This window comes from Chinchilla lanigera, unplaced genomic scaffold (assembly GCF_000276665.1).
Source record: "Chinchilla lanigera isolate Chin_1 unplaced genomic scaffold, ChiLan1.0 scaffold00068, whole genome shotgun sequence".
In the NCBI taxonomy this organism is placed as follows: Eukaryota; Metazoa; Chordata; class Mammalia; order Rodentia; family Chinchillidae; genus Chinchilla; species Chinchilla lanigera.
Genome location: NW_004955469.1, coordinates 8,396,570 through 8,419,649, shown reverse-complemented (window position 1 = coordinate 8,419,649; position 23,080 = coordinate 8,396,570). Strand labels below are relative to the sequence as shown.

The following is a 23,080-nucleotide window of genomic DNA, read 5'->3' as shown; positions in this document are numbered from 1 at the left end:
ATGTGTCAGTGCAAGTTCATCAGTTAGAACATATGGACCCTCTGGTGTAGATGCTGATAGTGGCTACATGGATGGGTTCAAAGGAATAAGGGAATTCTGCCTGTACTTTCTGCTCAATTTTGTTGTAATCATAAAACCACTCTAAAAAATAAGAGGTTTTTAATTTGTTTAAAAATCAAAAGAGGAAGACTATTTTGTGATATATGGACATTACATGAAGCTCAAATTTTAGTGCCTGTGAACACTTTTTGAAACAGAACAGAACCATGCCCAAGTTAAGCAGCTGAGACATAGGCTAGATTACTTTAAAAGTCTAAAATATTTTCTATTTGTCTCCTTACAGAATGGTGTGCCTGTCTATATAACGTGAACAGCATCGTGGTGATCAAGAGGTAAAAATACACAGCGAGTCCTGGGAAGTAGTCTGATCAAGAGCATAGGCGATAAGCCCTTTGAAGACTTACAGCCTTGTTACAACAACTCAGTGGTTAGTGGAATGCTGAGACATCACAGCAAATTAAACACACACACACACACACACACACACACACACACACACACAATTTAATGCATCTTGCACTTCCTATCACAGAGCAGCAAACTCATCACCAGTTAGGCCACTTTGGTCCCTAGGTAGGCAACACATTCTACACCAAGAGATACCATTCAGGCTGCCAGCTGTGAGAGGTGCCAGGTATAGGCAGACTTTTCAGCAGGCCCAGGACATGGTGCAAGCAGCCAGGTCACCTGGGCCACAGTTACTGGGTAGACCCTATGGCTCGGTGGAAAAAGCGTCATGTTGGATTTATGGGAAGTTCCAAGGGGCAGAATCTGGCACAGGACCTGGAATTCTAGAGAAAAACCAGGCTGTGTGCAGCAGAGAGTTCTCCACCATATTAAAAACCTCTCCTGGCAAGTTCCTGAACCCCAGTTGAGAGTGAAGAACTGAACAAGGGGTACCAGGTGAGCGAGTACCCAGAACTATCAGTCACAAGTTCGGTGTATCAGATCTAACAAGGCGGGAGGTCTGGGAGGTCCAGTAGCATTCACTGTAGGATGGAAATGGTAGATACAAGATTGAGCAGAGCAGGAGCACAGGGCACAAGTCAGCTGAATACAGAGGTGGCTCACACCCCCATCAGCCTCCATGGTTGCACCAATGTCCTGTGGCTCAGCAGGGGCCCCAAATGACCCGCTGAGGGAAGAAATAGCCTAGGTACAGTCTATAGATCACTTGGCTTGGTTTAAGGTTCAGACTGAAAACAGACAGCAGTTGCATCACAGCCACACTCAAGCATGACTTTGGAAGGCAATGGAGAAGTCCTCCTAGTGGGCAGAGCTTCAAGTGATATACCCAGTCACGTGCTTTTTGCAAAGGAAAAGTGGCCCATGGAGCACTGGCCAGGACCAAGCCCACAGAGCACTGGCCAGCATTGGCCAGGCTTGAGGTTTGCTTGATCCTCAGGCGTGGAATCCTACACGACAGACCACTGGGCCAAGTGACTCAGTTCACGTGCACTGGTCACACCACATATCCTACCATTCTGGGCCAGGCAGCCCGATGAGGCTGGAATGGCCCCACTTTGGAGGCAACCACGAAAATGGAGTGCCACCCTCCAGAAGGAAAAGGTGCACTGCACCAGAGATTTCTATATGCCTCTGTCCCAGGAGAAAAACATCCAAGTCTGGCAATCGCTGCAGAGGACAGGCCTACTTAACCATCCTTCTGAACTGCCACTGGTGGACTATGTTTTCTGTCTTTACAGTGCCTGCAGCCAGAAGTCCTCCCCACAAAGAGAGTGTATGCTTGTCAAGGCACACAGCAAATATCCAGCTAAACTAAAAGTGAAGCCTTCTACCGGAGCACTTCAGGCTCCATGTGCCCAATGACCAGCAGGCAAGAAAAGAAACCATTTTGGCAGAACAACTGATCCAGCCCAGCAGAAGGTACACGTGCCATTGTTCAAGGAGCACATCAGGAATTCAGGTGCCTCTGGGTCCTCCCTCAGCTGTGGTTACTGTGACCCAGCCAATCAGCCCCAGAGGGTATGATCTGGGTCTCAGGCTCTTTAGGAATCAGGGTTTCTGTCCCTCAACCAGATAAGTCACTGAGACCAGCAGAAATGACAGTGATGTCCACTAAACAAATGGTAAGAAGGAATGTTGGGTGGGAGGGAGGAAAGGAAGAGCGCGGGGCAGGTCATGGATCTCTTTTTTTTTTTTGGTTTTTCTCCGGTACCAGGAACGGTCATGGATCTCTTGACTCCGCCGTGGTATTGCTCACTGGGTGTGGGCAACAGGCTCTCTTGCCCAATGGGTTGTTTTCAGTTTTGACTTTACAAGAGTGCTGATCGTTTTTAATCTCATGCTCTACTTGAACTTCCCTGGAGAAATGTTGCATAGCTCATCAAAGAGCACATCCTGCTCACACTCAGGGGACATCCACCCCACCCAGTCCGACCCAGCCAGACCGCTCACCGCCTCCTCGCTTCCACGCGCGCCGCGATGCGGAGGCGCCGGGCCTGGATCCGCTCCTGCGGGTCGTCAGAATGTATGGAGGGCGCGTGAATCGGGGTGGATAAATCTTCGTCCGCATTATGCTCCAGCACCCCTGAGGACGGTGAGGGATTCATGGCAGGAACCTTTCGCTCTGTGCGCAGCTCCCTTCAGACCACTGCGCGGTTGCCAGCTACAAGCCGTTGCCAGGGAAACGCAGTCACCAGACAGGCAGGCCCCGCCCAGCGCTGCTCAGAACTTCGCCTTCCAGCCTGGGGCAGTTAGGATCCCCAGCAGTTAGGATAGGCGGCCCGCCCTGACCCCCCACGAGGCCTAGTGGTGGGCTGAGGCTGGATTCTCACCACAAGACTAGAAGATCAAAGAGCTGGACCATGTTGTGGTTCATCACTTACTTCCTGATAATATTTATTAAATACAATCGAACGCCTACTGTATGTGAAGCACTGAGCTACAGTACGGACACTGCTGATCCCTTTCCCTCGTGAAGCGTACTGAACAACAAGTCCACAGAGCCTACGGCCTCTTGGGAAGTATGGATGTTCAGTATATTGCATCCACCCAGTTACCCAGTTTTGACCTCCTACTTGATGTGTCCAGCCTCTATCTCCTCTAGGCTTTATATATTCTAATTTCACATACTATGAATATATAACATTTTAAGTATGCTGGGTGTGAGTCAATAGTTTCTGTGCAAAGTCTGGAGAATTGTCTGGAAAATTAACGCCGTATGTTAATATTCTATGGCAAAATGCTTGTAAGGAATAAACCACCACCACCTTACAAACTGATTTTAAAGTGTGACCCAGTTACTATAATACACACACGATGAAAAATATGGCGAATGTTTAAATTTTAAAAACTTTGCTTTGCTGTGAAATGATAGGAAACCGCTCAAGAGTAAAGGGCAATTGGGATGTGGGAAAAGAGAAGGGAAAGAAGGAGAAATTTTGTATGTATGCATATACAGGATAGTTAACATGGTTATTCTTTTGTCTTCTATTTCTATGCTGAAAGAAACTGTCAATGAGTCTTTGGTTGATCAGTATTGCATTTCTGTATCTGTTTTCATGAGAAGCCACTTTGAAGATATCAATATGTAATACAACCACCATTGTTAATTCCCTACCACTTTGTTTGTAACTCCGTATTGTCTGTACTGCCCTTTTGCTATGTTGTAAAATGTTGTCTGTCTGTTAATGTTTTCCTCCTTTTATTTTTAAAATAAAAATAAAAAATAAAAAAAATAAAAACTTCGCTTTGCCAACAATATTGGAATAACTGTGTTCAAAGCAAAGAGGAGTACTTAAGAGTATTCCGGGTATTCTGAGGGGGATTAATGGCAAAATTACTTTTGCTGTAATAAATTTTTAAGTTTAAATGTTCATATTTTTTGGTGAACATATATATATACTCCCAGTTCTGAGAGTCAAGAGTTGCATACTACAGAGTTGTTTTTTGGGGGGTTTTTTGAGACAAGGTCTCACTATGCAGTTCAGGTTGGCCTTGAACTCGCTTATGTAGCCCAGGCTGACCTCAAACTCATGGCAATCCTCCTGTCTTAGCCTTACAAATAGTTACTAATGCCAACTGCCTCATACTGTTTTCTGAAATAAGTCACAAACCATAGAACACCCAAGAGGAAGCAGGCTAATCTTTCAAAACCAAAAAACAAGATGAAAATAAAGGAACAACTTTTTACTCTTTTGCTTTAGAGTAACCAATGCTTCCAAGACAGGAGGCTAGATATTATACTTCCCCTTTGGCATCTACCAAAGAAAAACAAAGACAGCCTGAAAACAATTAAAAGGATTTAAAAATTATTTACTCATTTACTTTTATTACAATAAATATTTATCAATAAAAGAATTAAACAACTTTAGACTAAAACCTACGGCATTATTTTTGGGGTTCACAGCAGCAGAAATAAACATAAATCCAGTTGAAAGGTCAAGATTCCAGAATCCAGTGATAAGAAACAGTCAGGTCTTGATATCTGGGCTAGCAGCAGGGAACAGTCACACCGATAATGCAGAAGTAGAAGTAACATTGAAATGCCTGTCGTGCTCTATTATTGTACATCAAGTTATCTGGGACTTCACATTCCAGCAAAGTAATTTAAGCAAGCTGCAAAGCTCTGTTTCTACATGAGTGGGAGTCCTCCCTCCGTGAGCCCATGGGCATTATGAGTCCCGCAGAGCTGCCCTCTGGCCAGAACTTCGCCCACAATCGTGCAGGTCCACAGACCTCGGCCCTGGTGGAAGCAGACATCGTTTTTTGGAAGCTGTCTTTTGGCTTACAGGATTCCGGGTTTAAAAGGAAGTGGAAAGCGACCTGTTTAAAGGGCTTTCTCAAAGACTGAGATGACCCGGAAGGAAGGAAGGCTGTGGCTCTAGGTCAGAAGTTATGGGCCACACGCACACTAAGTCCACACCAGTAAACAGTCTAAGAAGAGCTTTCCATTTGGCTGATAATCCAGACCAGACTCTTTACAGACATGGTATCATACATACATATGCAGAGAACATGTGTACATGTTAGATATATATATATATACACAGCACTCATAACCAGGTAAAATAAATACTAGATTATTTACTACAGACACAGCAAATCTTAGACCAGTTACTAATATGTTCAATTAAACTACCTGAAAGGGAAGAAATCTTACATTCCCCTTCATCTTTCTAATACAGACTCTGCAGCCAGCACATACCAGCTGCTCCAGCAGAGCTGTCTCTAGGTACCTGAGAAGGAATGGAATTGCTCTCTCGTTTCAGAATAAAAAGCCGGCTCTTTTAACCAGGGCCAAGTTAAAAACCTCAATAACTGATTTGGCCATGATTCCTGCTACAAAGTCTTAGTCACAGTGCAGTAAAGTCTTGGTCACTTTTACTCAGAAAGTATTAATTTCCTCTTCTACAAGTAGCCACATGTTTAATCTACTATGTTAGAGGGGAAGGGAAATGGAGAAGACAGGCAGCTGGGAGTTTCACCTTGGTAATTAATCATTACTTTCTCCTTCCCCAGAGGGAATGTCATGTTTCTTTCAAAAATTGCAACCTGGGGCTCAACAATAAATTCTGCTTTTTCAGGCTATTTTGAAATGAGCAAATCATTACACATAGCTGGTCTTTGTCTCCTAAATGGTTAGTCTGATGAGATTAAGCTGTTTAAACAAAATAACCTTAAGAAAATGTCAGTAGTGCAAGAAGTCTCAATTAGTAGTTATTACAAAGTGTGATACAAAATGATAACAGATTTATAAGGCAGTGTTCACAGATCTTGCAAAATTAAATCAGATTTGTATAACCTAGTAGTAAAATAAAGTATTATCTGAGCATGTTACAGGTCAAGTGCTTATTCTCTGGATAGTCTCTGGATATTAAGTGTTCATTAACAAAGTCACAATCTAGAATTCATGGTGAACTGTGGATAACTGGATGAAAACCCCAAATCAGTTCTAATGTTAACTGTCACCCTTAGAAACTGCTCGAGAGGACTCTAGCCAAAGAGACAGAAGGCACCCACAGCACTTTAGCCACTCCTCATGCCTTCCACATCTTCTCTGCCTTCAATCTGAGTGCGCGTGCTGCCAAAGCAGGCACTGTCTTCCATTTCAGCGTAGCATTTAGGTTCTCTATTGCCACCATTCTATTTGCATGCTTTAAAAACAGCACTACTCTCGCTGAGCCCAGCTTTCTAAGAATGATTCTCTGAAGAGGAAGACAAGGTGACTGCTCTGTGGGAGACCAGAACAATCCTTCTGTTGTGTACAAGTGCATTTTCCTAGAGACGAAACCTTGTTCAAGCACCCTAAAGACAGTTCAAGTGACACTTTCCAATCCTGGGAACTGGGTCTTCCAGACCAAATGCAGTACAATCCCCTTGTGCAGGCTACCTGTGAGAGGGATTTCAATGGCAAAACTTCTTTGCTATGCTAAACATGAACTCATTTAAAACCTTTCTGTATAAAGAGTAGATCCCTGCTTAAGAACAAAAACCAGCTAGATTACTATCTCTCACATTTGTTTATTAAAGAGAAAAGCATATTATTAGCATGCAGTTTAAAAAATAAAGTTACATTTATTTTGCACCATATAAACACTGGAAATGAATCAGCCCACAAATCCAGGAAGAAGCAAACACATCACCACTTTCTCTGGAAGTGAGACAAGCATGATTTACCGTATACTGTACTCAGAATTGCCTACCATTATGCCAATTACTTGTACCACTGTCAAAGATGAAAACTAAAATAAACAAATCACATGGGTTACATAATTAATGAAGGAAATTCAGAAATTTATGCAAGCTTCCTAAAATGCCCAGAACATCACACTTTCAAGTTTCACAGTGATTAACACCATTGTACTGTTAAGACTGTCATTTTAAATGTACACGTCAAAGTGCTTCAAATGCTGCATAGTAGTTAAAATTCTTCCTGGAAGGTTGCAGTACTGGCAGCTAACTTAGTAATGTTATTCACCCATAGGGTGTTCAAGAAAGGGTACACAGCCTTACACAGACACCTCATGGAACAAAGAAAATTCTGATTTCACAAATTTCCTATAGAGCGTTGGATCAAGTTTAAATTAAGGTCAAGAGAAGGCCACTCTGAATACAGCCATCAACACAATCAGATTTCTCTGTCTGCTTTTGGCTTACTTGAGGACCCAAAGTCAAGTGTTGGGTAGGCATGGTAGCACATGCCCTGTAATCCCAGCACTTGGAGGCTGAGGCAGGAGGACTACTGAAAGGCCAGTTACATAGTGAACTGAAGGCCAGCCTGAACTACACAGTGAGATCTTGTCTCAAAAAACACATAAACAAACAAAAGTCTCAGCCCATCAGGTTTACTTTGTTCCTATTCCTTAACTAGTCATGGGCTCTAAGGCAATCAAGGATATCTGAAAGTGGCAAGACCTCACAAGTAACAAAGCAAAACCCGAGTGGTCTGCCTATTCTAGGTGGTGTCTAGTTGAGAACAAACGCAGGTGAACGATGAACAATTACGAATCGGCCTCTAAAACTGTAAGTGGGAAGATAGTTTTTGGTATAAATACCTTCAGATTATCTTTTTATTCTGTATAGATTAGTCAAAGTCAGTTTTGGAAAGCAAGGTACATTTCAAATGATTTTGGTTGATTACCAAATAAATTAGTTTTTTGAGAACTAAACACATTCAGAACTTTCAAATTCACAGGGCAGTAAGATGGTCCCTTTTTTCCTTTACAAGGATCCTGTGTATAGTCCCTAAAGGCGCAGGCTCCAGGTCATAATTAATACTCTTTTGGTATCTATTTAGAATTGAGTAGCTCTAGATGTACACTCCTCTTCCCAATACCTCTATGAATGAATGAATGACATACTGGTAGTAGTACTGTAACATCCTAGATCACAATCAGCATTTAACTTTCTTCTTGAAAATTAGAATGAAAAACATTTCAATTGTAATGTTAAATGCCAAGGAAGAACATTTAGTTTTTAAAAGTATAATTCACTCCATTATCCTTAAAACTAAACCCTTTAAACTACATTTCTTAGTATTTGTGGAAGAAAGACACTTTAGGTTGTGGCAATTTCAAACTGTGCACTGCAGCTGGATCATGAATGTTATAGAAGACCACAAAAGGCAGCAATAGCAATACCCTGTCCAGACATTTTTACATTTTCTATCTCACATCCCTCTCAAACACAGGGGAATTATTCTTTTGACAAGCCTAAAGACGCCTTTTCTGTAACATAGCCTGAAAAGAAACTTCTTAAAGGTCTATGTAACTTTGGTCAGCAGCAATGCAAACCTCTAGCCTGGCTAAGGCACTCAACTCTGCAAGCACAGAATACATGCATGTATGGTCCCAACTATGGCACTGCTGCCTACAAGACAGCTCAGGGGGCACCAGGGAGAAGGCCTGGTGCGAACACACCCAAAATACCGTGCACAGACTGGGTGTGGTGGTGCACACCTATAATCCCAGCACTCAGGAGGCTGAGGCAGGAGGATTGCCATAGGTTTGAGGCCAGTCTGGGCTACACAGTGAGCTCATGGTCAGCCTGCACTACACAGTGAGACCCCATTTCAAAAAACAAAACAAAACCCAAAAAATCATGCATAAGCTCAGAAGAGCTTCTGTACTTTGCAAAGAATGTAGTAACTGGCATGACAGAAATGCACATGCTACTGGTGACTGAGTCCGCGTAGGCTGCTGTGTAAGTGTACAAGTGGGGCACTCAAGATGCACAGTTGGGTGGCAGACAATTAGGAAAGTGGCAGCAGTGTGAGAATCCACAGCTTCCTCAGTTAATTGCTTGGTTTCACTTTCCCTTCGTGACAGCCTCTTTTCTTTCATCTAACAGTGCCAATAAAACTGACTATGGCATAATTCTCCACTACCATAGGGAAATATGTCACAAAGTATAGGCATAGAACAACTTTCAGATACACTTGATGCAACAAAAAGAAACAATTTCAAAGTAAAAGAGCCCCAAAATTACAGGACATGATCCTAATGCCAGAATTAAAGTGTATTTTTTTTTACTACACTGTACAATGTGAAGGAAGTCAGCGGTCCATACCTGTCATTTTACAAATACTTATCAGGTTTTATCTCATTCTTGTGTAGAAGGTCAGTAATACACTGAGGAAACCTTAAAAACAAAATTTTTCCCTAAGCCAAATTAATTGATCTAGGTTAATTTTATAGATGACAGAACAAGGTACACACAAAATAGTTACTTCTGTTAATTGGTTTGTTCTTTGACTTCTGCGATGGCAAGTTCTTAACAAACATGGAAGACTATCCACACTTTTCTGCATCAATTTATCATCTATTTTCAGTGTTCATTTTTGTCTCTGAGAATCATCAAATACAATCAAGTCTTTACAAATAATTTCTCAAAATGAGTATGGAACCATGACCTGGTTCCTTGGTTCATTTCTAATAACCTGGATGACAATGATTAGAATTTTAAAATGTTTTAAAAAAATGAAATATCAATGAAAGTTATTTTTTACAAAGCAGCAGACTGAAATTCAACAAAGGAATACACTATAATATTTAACAATGGTCATATTCATAGATAAATAATGGTTAAGAATTTAATTACATATCAACACAGTGGTGCCTATTTTATCCAAGTGCAACCTGTCCAAAAAAAAAAGGGTTTAAGATACACTCTTCATTCAAGCACAAAGTTCATTCACTGGAAAAATAAAATCAGCAAGTAAATTTCACCACCACCAAACTAAATGAAGACAAAATCAAGAGAGAAGAAAATACCCATATTTATAAAAAGATGTGATTTATCAAATAACCACAATAAAGTTAAAGGGACTGTGTTTTCTGTAAACCTCAAGAATTACTCTACGCCATATTAAGGAGTGGGTACTCAGTAAGGCAGGTACTAAGTTTTCTTCAAGTGGAAACGCAGACAAGATGGAGATGAGCACGTCTCTCTGCTTTATCCTGTATGAAATAAAAAACACAGCTCCTCATTCCCCCAAAAGGAGAGTGAGAGAAAGCAAGGAAGGCCAGACAGACACACGGAGTCAGAAAACTAATTTTGGTCATAGTGAAATTCATGAGATTCCTAACTCCAAACTAAATTTCCTCTTATAATGTGCTTCACCTGCATGCCTCACAAGTAATTATCATAAGACCAGAACTGTTACAGACACTCCTACAATCATGGTTCACAGGCACCAAATCCCAACGACCCACAGTGGAGGGGGCAAAATGCCATACCGAACTGTGAGCCATGGCAAAGGATGAGTCACAATTAAAACCTATCTGTTACTGAAAAGAAGTTTTTCTTTAAAAGAAAACTAAACCATTTATCAAGATCTGTTCCATAATTAAAAGACCCAGAATAGTAGACAGTCTCTCCTACCGGGTGAGGACAAAGGCCTTTGCACAGGAAAAGAGAAACTGAGATTTGGCAATTGTATATTGCTCTGTAATCATTGGCGTCTCCAGCTGTAAAATGACTTGTCTTTATCTCATATTAGACTTGGGCTGTTGATAATTACCACAGCTAAAGACCTGTAATAAAATACCAAATATGAAAACAAATTATAATTTTTCTGAATGTTATTAGTGTTTCTAAACCAATTTGGGGGTTTTAAAAATGGAAACAAAGCATGTTTAGCTCTGGAAGCCAAAACATTATGGACTCATGAGGCTAAAATCACCAGGAACACTTTGCTGGTCTCATGTACATTACACTTAACCAAAATGTCACATGGTTTTATAAAAACAATAAAATTAAATAAGCTGGGAGTTAGAAGCTCCAGAATTCCAGAAGTTCAAGCCATGTTTCATTTCTACTGTCCAAGTACCACATAAACTGAGATCCCATGTCTGTCACGCAGATCAGATTAGTTCAATGGTGATGGATGAAATATTTACAAGCATCTATTTACAGTACTTCTTTCTGAAGATTACAGGCCAATATTCTTTTCTTCCATTCCTAGTCAATCTGAGTTTGGTTTCCTCAATGAGAAGGGGTAAATTTGAAAATGGCTACTCAGCTGCTTAACCTATGGAAAACCAGAACACAACACAGTGACAAGTATGTACCTTATTATTTTTTAAAGCATAAAGAATTCACTCTCTAGAAACAACAATTTATTGACACAGCAAAAATCACCCAAAATAATGAAGAGGTCTGCCGGATTAGAACAGCTAAAGAGCTAGACAACTAGTTCAATGGGAATACTAGAACTACTTTGAGAGTTAGAATTTGACTGTGGATCTGCCTAACTCTAAAATCTAATTTTTCCAGCGTCTGCCAGGACAAAAAAATTCATATCCTAATCTACTGAAAACCTGACATAATATTAATTAATAGAATTATAAGTTAGATTCAATATTCAGCTTGTTGAAATAATTCTAAGCAATCGCTCCCAATGCTACTGAAATAATCTAGAAGTAGATCTGCGAATGTGGAGAAGATGGATTGGTAAAGCATCTCTAGTGGGTAGGCAAGAGCTTAGTTATGTGCCAGTTAGAAGATGCCATTTGATGCTTAGTTCAAGTGAATGCTTTGTGTGGCCTAGCAAGTTTCACCTTCTGATCAAAAATTGCAGTTTCTGCTGAGATAGAAGGAAAATCTCAAATAATATAAAAGTCTTCCTTTAAACTGAAATTCTAACCTCCCTAACTGCCTTGCTCAAAGAATTGGGCAGGGAAGAAAGGAAGTGATATAAAACCAATTTCTTTATAAATTAAGTTAATGGGCAATAAAAATATCCCGATTCCTAAAGAGAAGAATTAGATAACAAATAGGATTATCCAGTCCCACATAATTAAAAACTGTTTACAATTTTAATTAACAAGAAAATAACTTAAAAACCCACTTAAAATAAGCACTAACTCCTCAAAATAATTATCTACCTTTAGCATCATTTGTTGTTATAATCATTAGAAAAACAATCCCCAAATCCTTACAGGTATTATAATTAAATAATTTTCTTTTGTAATCTATTACCTCCTTTCCACTTGTTAGAAACAAATGGAGCCAGTTTTGTTCGAGCTTACTCACCACGCACACCCCATAGTGGATATGGGCCAGGGTGAAGGCAGCTGTTAGCGTATACAGTAGAATACTCTCAAGGTAAGTGGCTACTCCTAAGTTCACTGCCATGACAACCAAGAAGAGAGGAACCAGCAACCAGTTCAAAGCTGGGCACCTTGTGCTGCTCATCTGACAAACAATCAACTGACACTGGGTTTAAAAAAGAAAAGAAAAACATTTAATCAGTAAAGCACTGCCAAAACAAGTCACTCCAACATTTAGAAAGTATTCAAGACCTTGAGCCAACACGTTACATTACCTGAGTTCAGTGGTTCTCAACTGGACCAGGGACCCCACCTCCCTGCCCTCTGAATGTGTCTGAAGAGACTAGAAAATAATTTAGTGAGGATTCGATAGAAGGCATTCTTCCACTGGGTAACGACAGTTTAGATAAAAGAACTTTCTCCCAATTTTAAGATTCTACAATACATGAGAAAAATTCAAAATAACCTCCTGTATTTTCACACAACTAAATTTCTTCACAGCAATGAAGAGGATGCTACTGCTAGTATAGCAATATGCCCATAATTAACACTTTAAACTCTCTCCGACTCCTTTTATTTTCTATACTTTATTCAGATACACTTTTACTCTTTCAGAGATAATTTTTATACCACGCATTGGTGCTTTCAGATCTATACGCATTTCTTTTTGAAGTACTCGGACTGAAATCTAGGGAGTCACATACCCTAGGCAAGTATTCTACCACTGAGCCACATTCCCCAGTCCAGTTTTCTACCTTTTAAATGTATAAAATCAGTAGGAATTAGAATATAAACTGTGTTAAAGAATGAAAACAAACTCAGTGACTAAGTTACAAGTCAAAAACCTTGAAGAACCTGACCTAATAAAGAGCACAGGCTTCCTGACTCTCAGGATGACCGGGTCCTTTCTCAACTCCTAATCTCTCTTTCCTGTGCTCTCTCGGCTGGCAACAGCATAGAAATTAATTTCTTAAAAATATATATGAGCCGGGTGTGGTGGCACACACGTGCAATCCCAGCAACCAAGCAGGAGGACCAAGGCCAGCCTGGACTGCTTAGGAAGACCCTGTCTCAAAAACAGACAAACGAAAGAAGTTCTATTTATTACAAAGTTTCTATTCCATATTATTAATCCCCAAATTAGCTGCTGTGTGTTTCTTTCTCTCTAATATCCCTTTCAAACTGGACATGGTAGCACACGCCTGTTATCCCCACTATTTGGGAGGCTATGGCAGGAAGATTACAAGTTGGAGGCTATTCTGGCCAATTTCAGCAGTGACAGGCATGCCTGAGGCCCTGGGTTCAATCCCAGCACCACAACCAGAGCTCCCTAAGGAAACCATAAGGTCTACAGTCATTCCAACCATACTGTGAACAATGTTTACTCTAAAGGCAATCTAAACTGTCCCACGACTTCTTCATCAGGCCACCAGGCCTATTTAAGTATGCCACGGTTTCTTAACAGCAGTCTGGTTTCAAAGGGCAAAATGAAGTAATTCTCATGGTGCTGGGAGTGTAGCTCAGTTGGAGAGTACTTTTTGCATGTTAGAGGACCTGGGTTCAATTCCTACCACTGCAAAAATAAAAGTTAATAAAAATAATTCTCAGCATGTTGTCTTTGAGGTTTTAAAATTTTCTTTCAAATTTATGATCTAGAAATCTTTAAAATCTCCTTATTCTAGTACTATAAGAGTTCTCAAGTTATCAAACTGTCATATATTCCTAATATAGATGATTTTTTTTTTAAAGAAAAAAAGTCTTACTGTGATGTTGGCAAAGGCTGTTCCAACCATAAAGTAGAATACTCTAGGATGTATCTCTAAAATATCTGAAGGTGACCAGAGGATCCAGGCTGTAGACAAAATGAAGAGCAAACATGGAGAAAAGACGGGAACCATAACTTCATAGACTGAACTGTGTTTCAAGGTGTTATTTTTATAGCTTCTGAAAAAAAGAACCAAGTAATACAAAGAACATTATTACATGTAATACTTGTAGTCTGTCATTTCCAAATTACATTTGTTTATACTCACAATAATCCTATGGCATAGACAGAACCAATAATATTTTTGTTTGATTTTGAGGCAGTGTGTCACTATGTAGCCCAAGATGGCCTGAAACTCACAGCAATCCTCCTGTCTCAACCTCCTGAGTACTGGGATTACACGAGTGTGCCACCATGCCCAGCAGAACCAATGATATTAACCCCATTTTACAGGTAAGGCAAGTGAGGAGGAGAGGTTCTAAATTACATAACTTGCTAACAAGTCAGAACCAAGGTGAGAATTGAAAATTCCTTACACCTACCTATTTTTTCCTCTTTAAGCCAAATTATCAACTGTTGTATAAAGATAAGGAATGCACGGTAACATACATCTGTAATCCAAGCACTTTGGGAGGCTGAGGCAAGACCACAAATTCAAACTCAGCCTGGGTAACTTAGTGACTTAATGAGACTTTGTCTCAAAAACTAAAAAAGGGCAAATAAATAAATAAGAATACAACTATGTTTTTATCCTATGAAATATCCTAGCAGGAGAAATAAAATAAAGATGAAATATCAACAGGGTGAAAAGTCCTTAATTTCACGTATTGAAAGTTCATTCTCCAGCCTGTGGAACAACTTGGAGTTAGTGGACCCTTTCAGAGGTGGTGCTTACGGCAAAGTCTTCTAGTTACCGGGAATCTCCTCCCCTGAAGAGGAGATGGGACCCCAACCCCTTCCTCTTTCTCCTTTTTGCAACCCAGTCATGCAATGAGCTGCTGCGCTCTACGTCATGCTCCCTGTGCCCTAAGCCCAAAGGCAATGGGGTCAACCACTCATGCCTTGAAACCTGCAAACTGGGAGCCAAAATAAACCTTTTCTTTAACAAACAAAACAAGCCAGGTGTGGTGGCATACACCTGTAATCCCAGCACCCAGGAGGCTGAAGCAAGAGGACTGTCATGGGTTCCAGGCCAGCCAGGGCTACAAAGTAAGTTTAAAGCCAGCCTAAACTACACAGTGAGACCCTTTTCACAAACAACAACAAAACCCAGCAGAGTAGTACCTCATACTTCTACTTGGATTAAAAAAAAAAATTGGTACAGAATTTAGAGTAAGTGTAACTCACACAAAAGACTGTAGTGAGACTGCCAATACCACATCTTGGTGTCTGTAAGTACACAAGAAGCAATCCTGTTTCCTGTTTTAAGTGCTAGAAAAGTTTTGGAAATAGTGGTAATGGCTATACAACACTGTGAATGTATTCATGGTTCACCACTGAACCATGAACTGTAGTTAAAAATTGTAACTGGTACATTTTATTAAATAAACAAGTAGAGCAAAGAAGATATCTAAGTCTGTGGCTAAGGAGTGACAGAAAAAAAGCCAAGAGAACATGATTTGTACTTATTAAATAATACTCCCCATTTGTCACTATCCTAAACCAATGACAATCTCCATTCTGCTTCCTATCTCTATGAATTTCTCTACTCTAGGTACTTCACATAGGTGGAATCACACACCATTTGTCCTTTTGGCCTGGCTGACTGTACTTAGCATGATGTTTTCAAGTTTATTCATATTTCCATTTGATTTGGTTCTCTTTTATGATCTCTTTAATGATTTCACATTTGGTTCATACATTGTTTCCACGATTTAGCATATTTAAGAGTACTGCTTTAAAGTCTTCATCAAATAAATCTAATGTCTGCAGTTTCTCAGGGGGAAAAACAAAGTTGTTCATCTGAAAAAGAGTCCTAATATGTTGCCTAATCAAAACCTCACAATTGTAAGATAAGGAAAAAATGACTCAATTTCTAAAGCTTTCAGAGCTTTAAACTTTATGGCCTCTATGAATGACTCGCAGCTGCAATAAATATGACAGACTCACAGAGCCTGGCTGCCATGGGCTAAGATTCTTTGAGACAGATCTGAGCTCAAAGATAAAGTGGGAAGTACAAGAAAAGTTTTTCAACCAGAAGAAACAATAGCAGAGAAAACAGCCAAATTATTAAACAAGGAAATAGCAAAATCTACTCAGGACACAGAAAACAAACACAGTGCAAGGGAACAAAGTGGAGACACGCATAGGTCAGAGATATGAAACAGTCTCTCCCCACCTCCAAAGCCCTGCTCCCCCAAAGACAGGAACTGCTGCGCAACTGCTATTTCACAAGAGTCAGCAAAGGCACTTTGGTCCTAACCTACACACTTTCAGAAACTTTATGATCCTGTCAACTACATATAATCAATTTACAGAACAAAACGGAAACATCAGTGCTCAGTAGGAAAATACTGCCTCCTTGGAGGTACATTCACTTATAAAATTGACCAATTAGAATCGGTGAGCCCAAAACTATAACAAAAGGACCAGCTGCTTCAGGTGTGTTTGAATTGACTACATTAGCCATCACAGATACTCTCAATTATCCTAAACTCATTCTAGATACAAAATACTGGCTTTAAGACCTTTTTAAAATGTCTAGACATCAAAGGAAAATAGATCCTTAAATTCAGCTAAATAACAATTGCTAAAGATGTTCATATTTCTTGCCCAATTAAAAAAATAAAGTACTTACCTGTAAAAATTTAAGAAACTCATTGGGAGAGTCACACATACTGCACAACCTAAAGGAAAGAATATTTAAATTACCATGAAGCAGTCAAGTGATTACATTATAAAAACTGAATCCACACAAAACACTCAACATTTTTAGACCCTATAATTTTCAGGTTCACCTTTATTTCTGTATTCAAACCAAACACACTTCTAAACAGTATCACAACTGAAAGTGTGGCAATACAGTATGATCGTCAGAGCTCAGGCTCAAGGAGACAGTCTGGCTCTAAATTTTGTTTGCACCATATACTGGTTATGTGATTTCAGGCAAATCAACCTTTCAGAGTTTCAGTTTCCTCATTTACAAAATAAAGAAACTAGTAGTATCATCCCCATAGAATTATGAGAACTGAGTAAATTACTACATGTGAAGACACCTGGAATACTACCTACTATACAATAAATCAAATAAGTGTAAGCTACTAGAGGGAGTGATGCAGCCTGTGCTTCCTATTTAGACTTACTTTTAACGTCCCCATGGATTTTCAATTTCTCCCCTCTCTATCCCACTTACACGCATGGTCTTTCCAAGAAACTCTATTATTGATTCTGCCGCCCTCTCTACTGTCTTACTCCATTTATCTGTTTTAATATCTTAACTTTCACTCTTTTGCTCTGCCCCATAACCTGAAGAAATTACATTTCTGAAATTTACCACGCTTCCCTAAGATCAAAATCAATATCCTTTTTCGTTTCTGACTTCTACATAAGATACTGTGGTTATTTGCTATCTGCAGCTCTTTCCCTCCTCTGCCATTATAACTCCATCTCCCAACGCATCTGCTAGCCATCTGACCATTGTTTTATGTCCTTTATTGGAAATTTGACCTCCAAGTGTTCCTTACATCTTAAAAAATCTAGCTGAGCATGGTGACACACACCTGTAATCCCAGCGGCTGAGGCAAGAAGATCAAAGTCCAAGCCCAGCCTGGGCAACTTATTTAGTGAGACTTTCTCTCAAAACTTATTTTAAAAAAGGCAAGGAGGAGCTGGGGATGTAGTTCAGTGCAAAAGCTTGGGTTCAGTCACCAGTACTGAAAAATCTCTAATTCTATGGTCTACAGAGATGTTAATTCCTGATTTTTCTCTCTTTCAAGCTGTAAACCAAGACATCTCACAACTTTCTGAACCTTTCATTTGTACGCTTCAGTCAAGGCCTCATCTGTCTATTCCATACTCCTTCCTGGTGACTGTATTGGTTTGAAGGTCAATATAGCTATATAATCTTAAAGATCAAAGGTAAAAAAATCCCTTTAAAACAACTCCTAAAACACTTGGCTAAAAACAGTTTTTTTTAAAAAAAAAAAAAAAGACTAGAACTCAGCAGAAATCTTTTCTCAAAAGATGAAGTACTCCTGTTACTTCCAAGTCCAACTAAAATAGTTTGTCCAATTAGGTTATCTTAGAAAGAAGACAATGATATGCTTAATGTCCTCAGGAATTTTAGCAATTTATTCCATGTCAAGCTGAGCAACACTGAAGGGGAGCCAAGGCTAAATGAATTAACCCATACTGCTTGAGACTCTGAGCTGTCAGAAGCAGGCCGAGACAAACCAGCACACAATTTGCTACCAAGATTAATTTTAGTTTAAAATGTCTTAAAATATTTTTGTTTGGTTATTTTTTTGAGGTCCCGGGGATGAAATCTAGGGCCTCACACATGCTACACAAGCACTTTACCAGTGAGCTACAACTCCTTTTTATTTTAGAAAGCATCTTACTAGGTTGCCCAGGCTAGCCCTGAACTTGTAATCCTCCTGCCTCTACAGTAGCTGGGCTCAAACAGTTTTAAGCACAATAAGCACATGAAAAGCCTGGGCTCTATATTTTTTCCCAAAGAAAAGGACTGTATCTTCTATTTCTTCTCTAAATAGTATTTCATGTACTTTCTGTAAGGAGTATTTGTTAATTTGAATATTTACCTATTTTAATTTTTTTTTATTTTAGAAATACTTATCTATTAAAGTCAACATTTAAGACTATAATAGTTATAGGATACATATATATATATACACATATACGTGAATGGCAATATATATGCTTGTTTTTCAAATTGCCATTAATTAAAGGCCCAAACTTCACCATATAAAAAAAATAGCTAAAGAAATACCAGAAGTAATTTTCTAAAGGATCCAAGAGAAATGAGTTACAATCTGAAGATAATGTAGTCATAAAAATATTTTGGTTCCTCACATTTCTAGCTTATTTATTAAACAGAAACTTCAATTAAAACCGTCAACACAAAAGTTGGACAGTGTGCACTATGTTGATGAAACTAAATAAACAAGCAGTTTTGCACATGGCTGGTGGAAATTCAGAGTCATACAATCCCAAGGAAGGATTCTGGGAATGTTTAGCAATATTGCATACATTTATCCTTAACTAGCAATTCTACTTCTAGAAATCTCTTCCACAATACTCTGGCAAAAATATGGAAAGATGTTTGTGCAAGACTATTCACTGTAGCAATTTGTACAACAGCAGAGACTGGGAAGAATCCAAATGCCTCCGAATAGAGGGCTGGTTAGACAAACTGTGGTACACGGTGGTACACCCGCCCACACAATCACACAGCCGGCAGGTGTAAGAGGGAATGAGGAAGATCCTTATACACCACTATGAAATGACCATTCTGATACACTAGTAGTGGGGAAAAAAGACATCAAAGAGTAAAGTATGCATAGAATACCATCATTATCATGAAAAAGGTTGACGATATTCATTTATTTATAATAAAGAAATAATGAAAAGCCATACAATTACAAGAAAGCATGGTTACCTATGGAAAAAAAGGAAGAGTAGTGATAGAAGTTGTAACACACTTCTTTGAATACACTCTTTCATAAATTTGACATTACTCATATTTCACACAGTTACTTAAAAAAAACTTCTAAGCCAAAAATTCTAACTGGGAAGGGGCAGTTAGAAAAAGCAGGGAGGGATGAGAAGGACAGGGATAAAGAAAGAATTAAGATGCATTAGGTACATTATGAACTCCACATGATACATGTAATCATTATATACCACAAACATGTATTAATAAAAAGAAATAAAAATTATCCACATATCCACAAGTTGAGGGTAATCTCAGAATTTCAGTAACCTGACTAGATATCTCCAGTGGGATAACTATAAGGTCAAATAAAACTCAGGAAGCCAAAACCTTACACTATTTTCAGTAATCATATTTTTGCTGATTTGGTGCTATATTCTGAGATTGTTATGAGTGCTTCAAAGAATTAAGCAAATGACTAATTGCTGTGTGTTACTGAATACCAAGATTTTTGTTATAGTTTAAAAGGACACACAAATGTAAGATTAGGATAAGCAAAAATTCTGTTGTATCAAATTTTATTTGGAAATTTATCATAAAGCTAACCAACACACTGTCGTCCTCTAGCTATCCGCTGAATGGATTACTAAGCAATGATCATCAATGACTGTGAATACCACTACTGGTAGGTGAAGAACAGATGCTAACTGTGTAACACATACATCATACCTGAACCCTCTGACTACTACTAACATCACAGAGAGAGATAGCTAATACTGTGTGCCTACTGGGATGCAATTGAAAGCACCACTACCTAATAAATACTGTTCCCATACCACACCTCCAATGAAACCTTATCAGTCAAGCCCATAGGTTTAATTACTATTTTACAGGAAAAGTGAGGGGCAGAAAATATGTTAAATAAAATAACAAGAATTCAACCAGAAAAATGCAGAAAATAATAATTCCACAGGGCCAACAACCTAGTTTCTTCAACAAACAAATTACAATACAAAAAAAGGAAAATGTATGTACACCAAAAAGAATTTAAACAATCAAATGCAATGTATAGATCCTATCTGGTGCCTAAAAAATAAACCAATCAGAAAGGACATATGGGAGAATTACAGAAATCTGCACACTGTCTACATACTTGATAATATAATTCTTATTAGTTCCTTTGGCATTAGGGCAGGAAGACAGGGCATGGCAAAGTGGCTGCAGGAATAAGCATGACCTGTTCAATACAAAATGCCAGGACAAGGGGCTGGGGATTTAACTCAGTGGCAAAGCGCCTGCCTGGCAAGCGCAAGGTCGTGAGTGTGGTTCCCGGTACCGGAGGAAAAAAAAAAAAAAGAAAGAAAGAAAAAAAAAAAATGCCAGGACATATGTGCAGAATAGTTCTAAAAGCCTCAGGATGTGGACTTTTTGCAAAAACCCACGATGTGCAGAATGAATACAAAAGGTGACAGATGCCAAAGAAAGCTCACTAAAGTGGCTTTCCTCATGAGGGCCCACCCGATATTCTCTAGGGTATACTTTTATTTTTTCTATTTATTTTTTATTTTCACTTGCCCCAAACTTGCTCTGGAGAGCCAGTTTCTCCCTTACCCTTCACTTTTAATTTTTTCTACCTCAAATCAATGTGAAACTTTGCTACCATTTTTGCTTGTTTTGCTTCTCATTCTTTGCTCAAGATAGAAAGAACCTAGAAACGGGGCTGGGATTTAGCTCAGTGGCACAGCACCTGCCGGGCAAGCTCAAGGTCATGAGTTCGACTCCCGGTTCCAGACAACAACAACAAAAAAAGAAAGAACCTAGAAACCACCACCAGGAGACTCCGGCACTCCAAAAGCCATTAACAGTATGATAACAGTACTGCAATTATGTTTTTAAAGGAAGAAATTCAGGTCTAGGATTGTAGCTCAGTGGTACAGTGCCTGCCTATCATGGGTGAGGCCCTAGGTTAAATTCCAAGCACCACAAAAACAAAAACCTATTATTCAGAGATTCAAGAGGTATTTATGGATGAAATGAAATGATGTCTGAAACTTGCTTTTAAATACTCTTAAGGGAGAAGAATGTCTTAATGGTGACATGAAGAAGCAAGGCAATTCTCACAAATAATTACTAAAAACTAGACAAAGATATTCAAAAAGACTACTTGAAGGTACTGGACAACAGCCAAAAGAAGGCAGAAACCTGAGAAGGATTTCTACTTGGATCACTAGGGAACAACTCCTTTTGAGGCTTGCCTATCTATACCCCCGAACTCACCCATCCCAATGGTGGAAAACCTCAGCTCTCCTCACCAGCTTTTGGAGACAGATGATTAGAATTTAACACAGCAGGGGTATTGCAAATGGGGGTAGGGGTCATTTTAAAGAGAAAGGCAAAAGGACTGATAACAATTTGAGTATAAACTTTGCCCCAATCCCTAGCTGGCTGCTAAACTAAGCACGCAAACAGGAGACCTCAGGAACATAATGAAAACAGGGTAGAAGTTAGAGGAGATGCTATCCTTTGAAAGACAGAGGCACTCTTAGTGAGACCTATGAGCCTGCTGAACCCCTCCACTCTGGTTGGTAATGAAACCCAGGGGCACACATATGGTAGGCAAGTGCTCCATAACAGAGCTAATCCTCCAGCCTGCTGTGCCCTTCATTTCACCAAGTGTGCTTCTGATCCACACTCGATCTTGGGCTGAAGAGGGAGAACCTTTGCTGTGTTGAAATATCAGAGGACAGAACACAGCTGCTGGCAGACCAACTAAAGATTCAGGATGGAGAAACCCCAGAAGTAAGAAAATCACAGAGAGGAGAACACCAAAATCTCAGGATCAACTCTGCCTGAATCTTTGGCTGATGGCTAAACTAACAGAAACACAAGAAATAATCCCCCAAGAAACCAGCCTAAAGAAACATCAGCTGGCCAGGCACAGCAGGGCATGCTAGTAATCCCAGCTACTCAAGAGGCCAAGCCAGGAGGATCTAAGTTTGAGGCCAGCCTGGAAAACTCAGCAAGACTATGTCTCAACATAAAAAATAAAAAGGGAGACTATGTCTCAACATAAAAAATAAAAAGGGCTGGAGATGTAGCTCAGTGGTAGAGCACCTCCCTAGCACAAGGATGGGCCTGCATTCTATCTCTTGTACCAGAAAGTGGGGCAGGGGTGGGGACAGCTGAAAACAATTACATAGGAACATCAGCTGTTATATACTGTGAGGGGACAGAGTTCTCAGTCTGAATTCAAACAAGTTAAATGCCTACTAGAACAAAAGAAAAAAAGTTTTTTTCAGAAAAACAAAACAGGGTAAGGGATATAGTCCAGTGGCACAAGCACTTGCCTGGAAAGCACAGGTCCCGAGTTTGATTGCCGATACAAAAAAAAAAGAAAACAAAAACAGATTCCTAAGTCTGTATAAATATTTTCTCTGGCTACTGTCCCTTTCTTTCACAAGGTGTTGGGGATCAAACCTAGGGCCTCACATAAGCACTCTACCACTGAGCAGCACCCCAGCATTTACATTTTATCGTTAACAAATGAATGTAAAATGTAGCAAACCTATCACAGAACAAGCTATTAAAAATCAAGATTCAGGGGCTGGGGATTTAGCTCAGCGGCAA

General features: G+C 39.5%; 2 protein-coding genes across 3 annotated transcripts in view; both read right to left on the bottom strand.

The window, feature by feature from the left end:
* Positions 1 to 2,716, bottom strand: part of Drc1 (dynein regulatory complex subunit 1) — a 63,028-nt gene extending 60,312 nt beyond the window's left edge. For both annotated transcript variants that reach the window (XM_005400426.2, XM_005400429.2), the window contains exon 1: positions 2,479 to 2,716. In XM_005400426.2, the coding sequence (XP_005400483.1) occupies positions 2,479 to 2,633 (155 nt within the window). In that variant the 5' untranslated portion in view covers positions 2,634 to 2,716. The remainder of the gene's footprint in view (positions 1 to 2,478) is intronic.
* Positions 2,717 to 9,021: 6,305 nt separating this feature from the next.
* Ept1 (ethanolaminephosphotransferase 1) overlaps positions 9,022 to 23,080 on the bottom strand; it is a 41,130-nt gene continuing 27,071 nt past the window's right edge. The window contains exons 7-10 of the mRNA XM_005400425.2: positions 16,640 to 16,688; positions 13,841 to 14,021; positions 12,061 to 12,243; positions 9,022 to 11,056 (exon numbers count right to left, since the gene is read on the bottom strand). Coding sequence (XP_005400482.2) covers positions 10,958 to 11,056; positions 12,061 to 12,243; positions 13,841 to 14,021; positions 16,640 to 16,688 — 512 coding nt within the window. The 3' untranslated portion in view covers positions 9,022 to 10,957. The remainder of the gene's footprint in view (positions 11,057 to 12,060; positions 12,244 to 13,840; positions 14,022 to 16,639; positions 16,689 to 23,080) is intronic.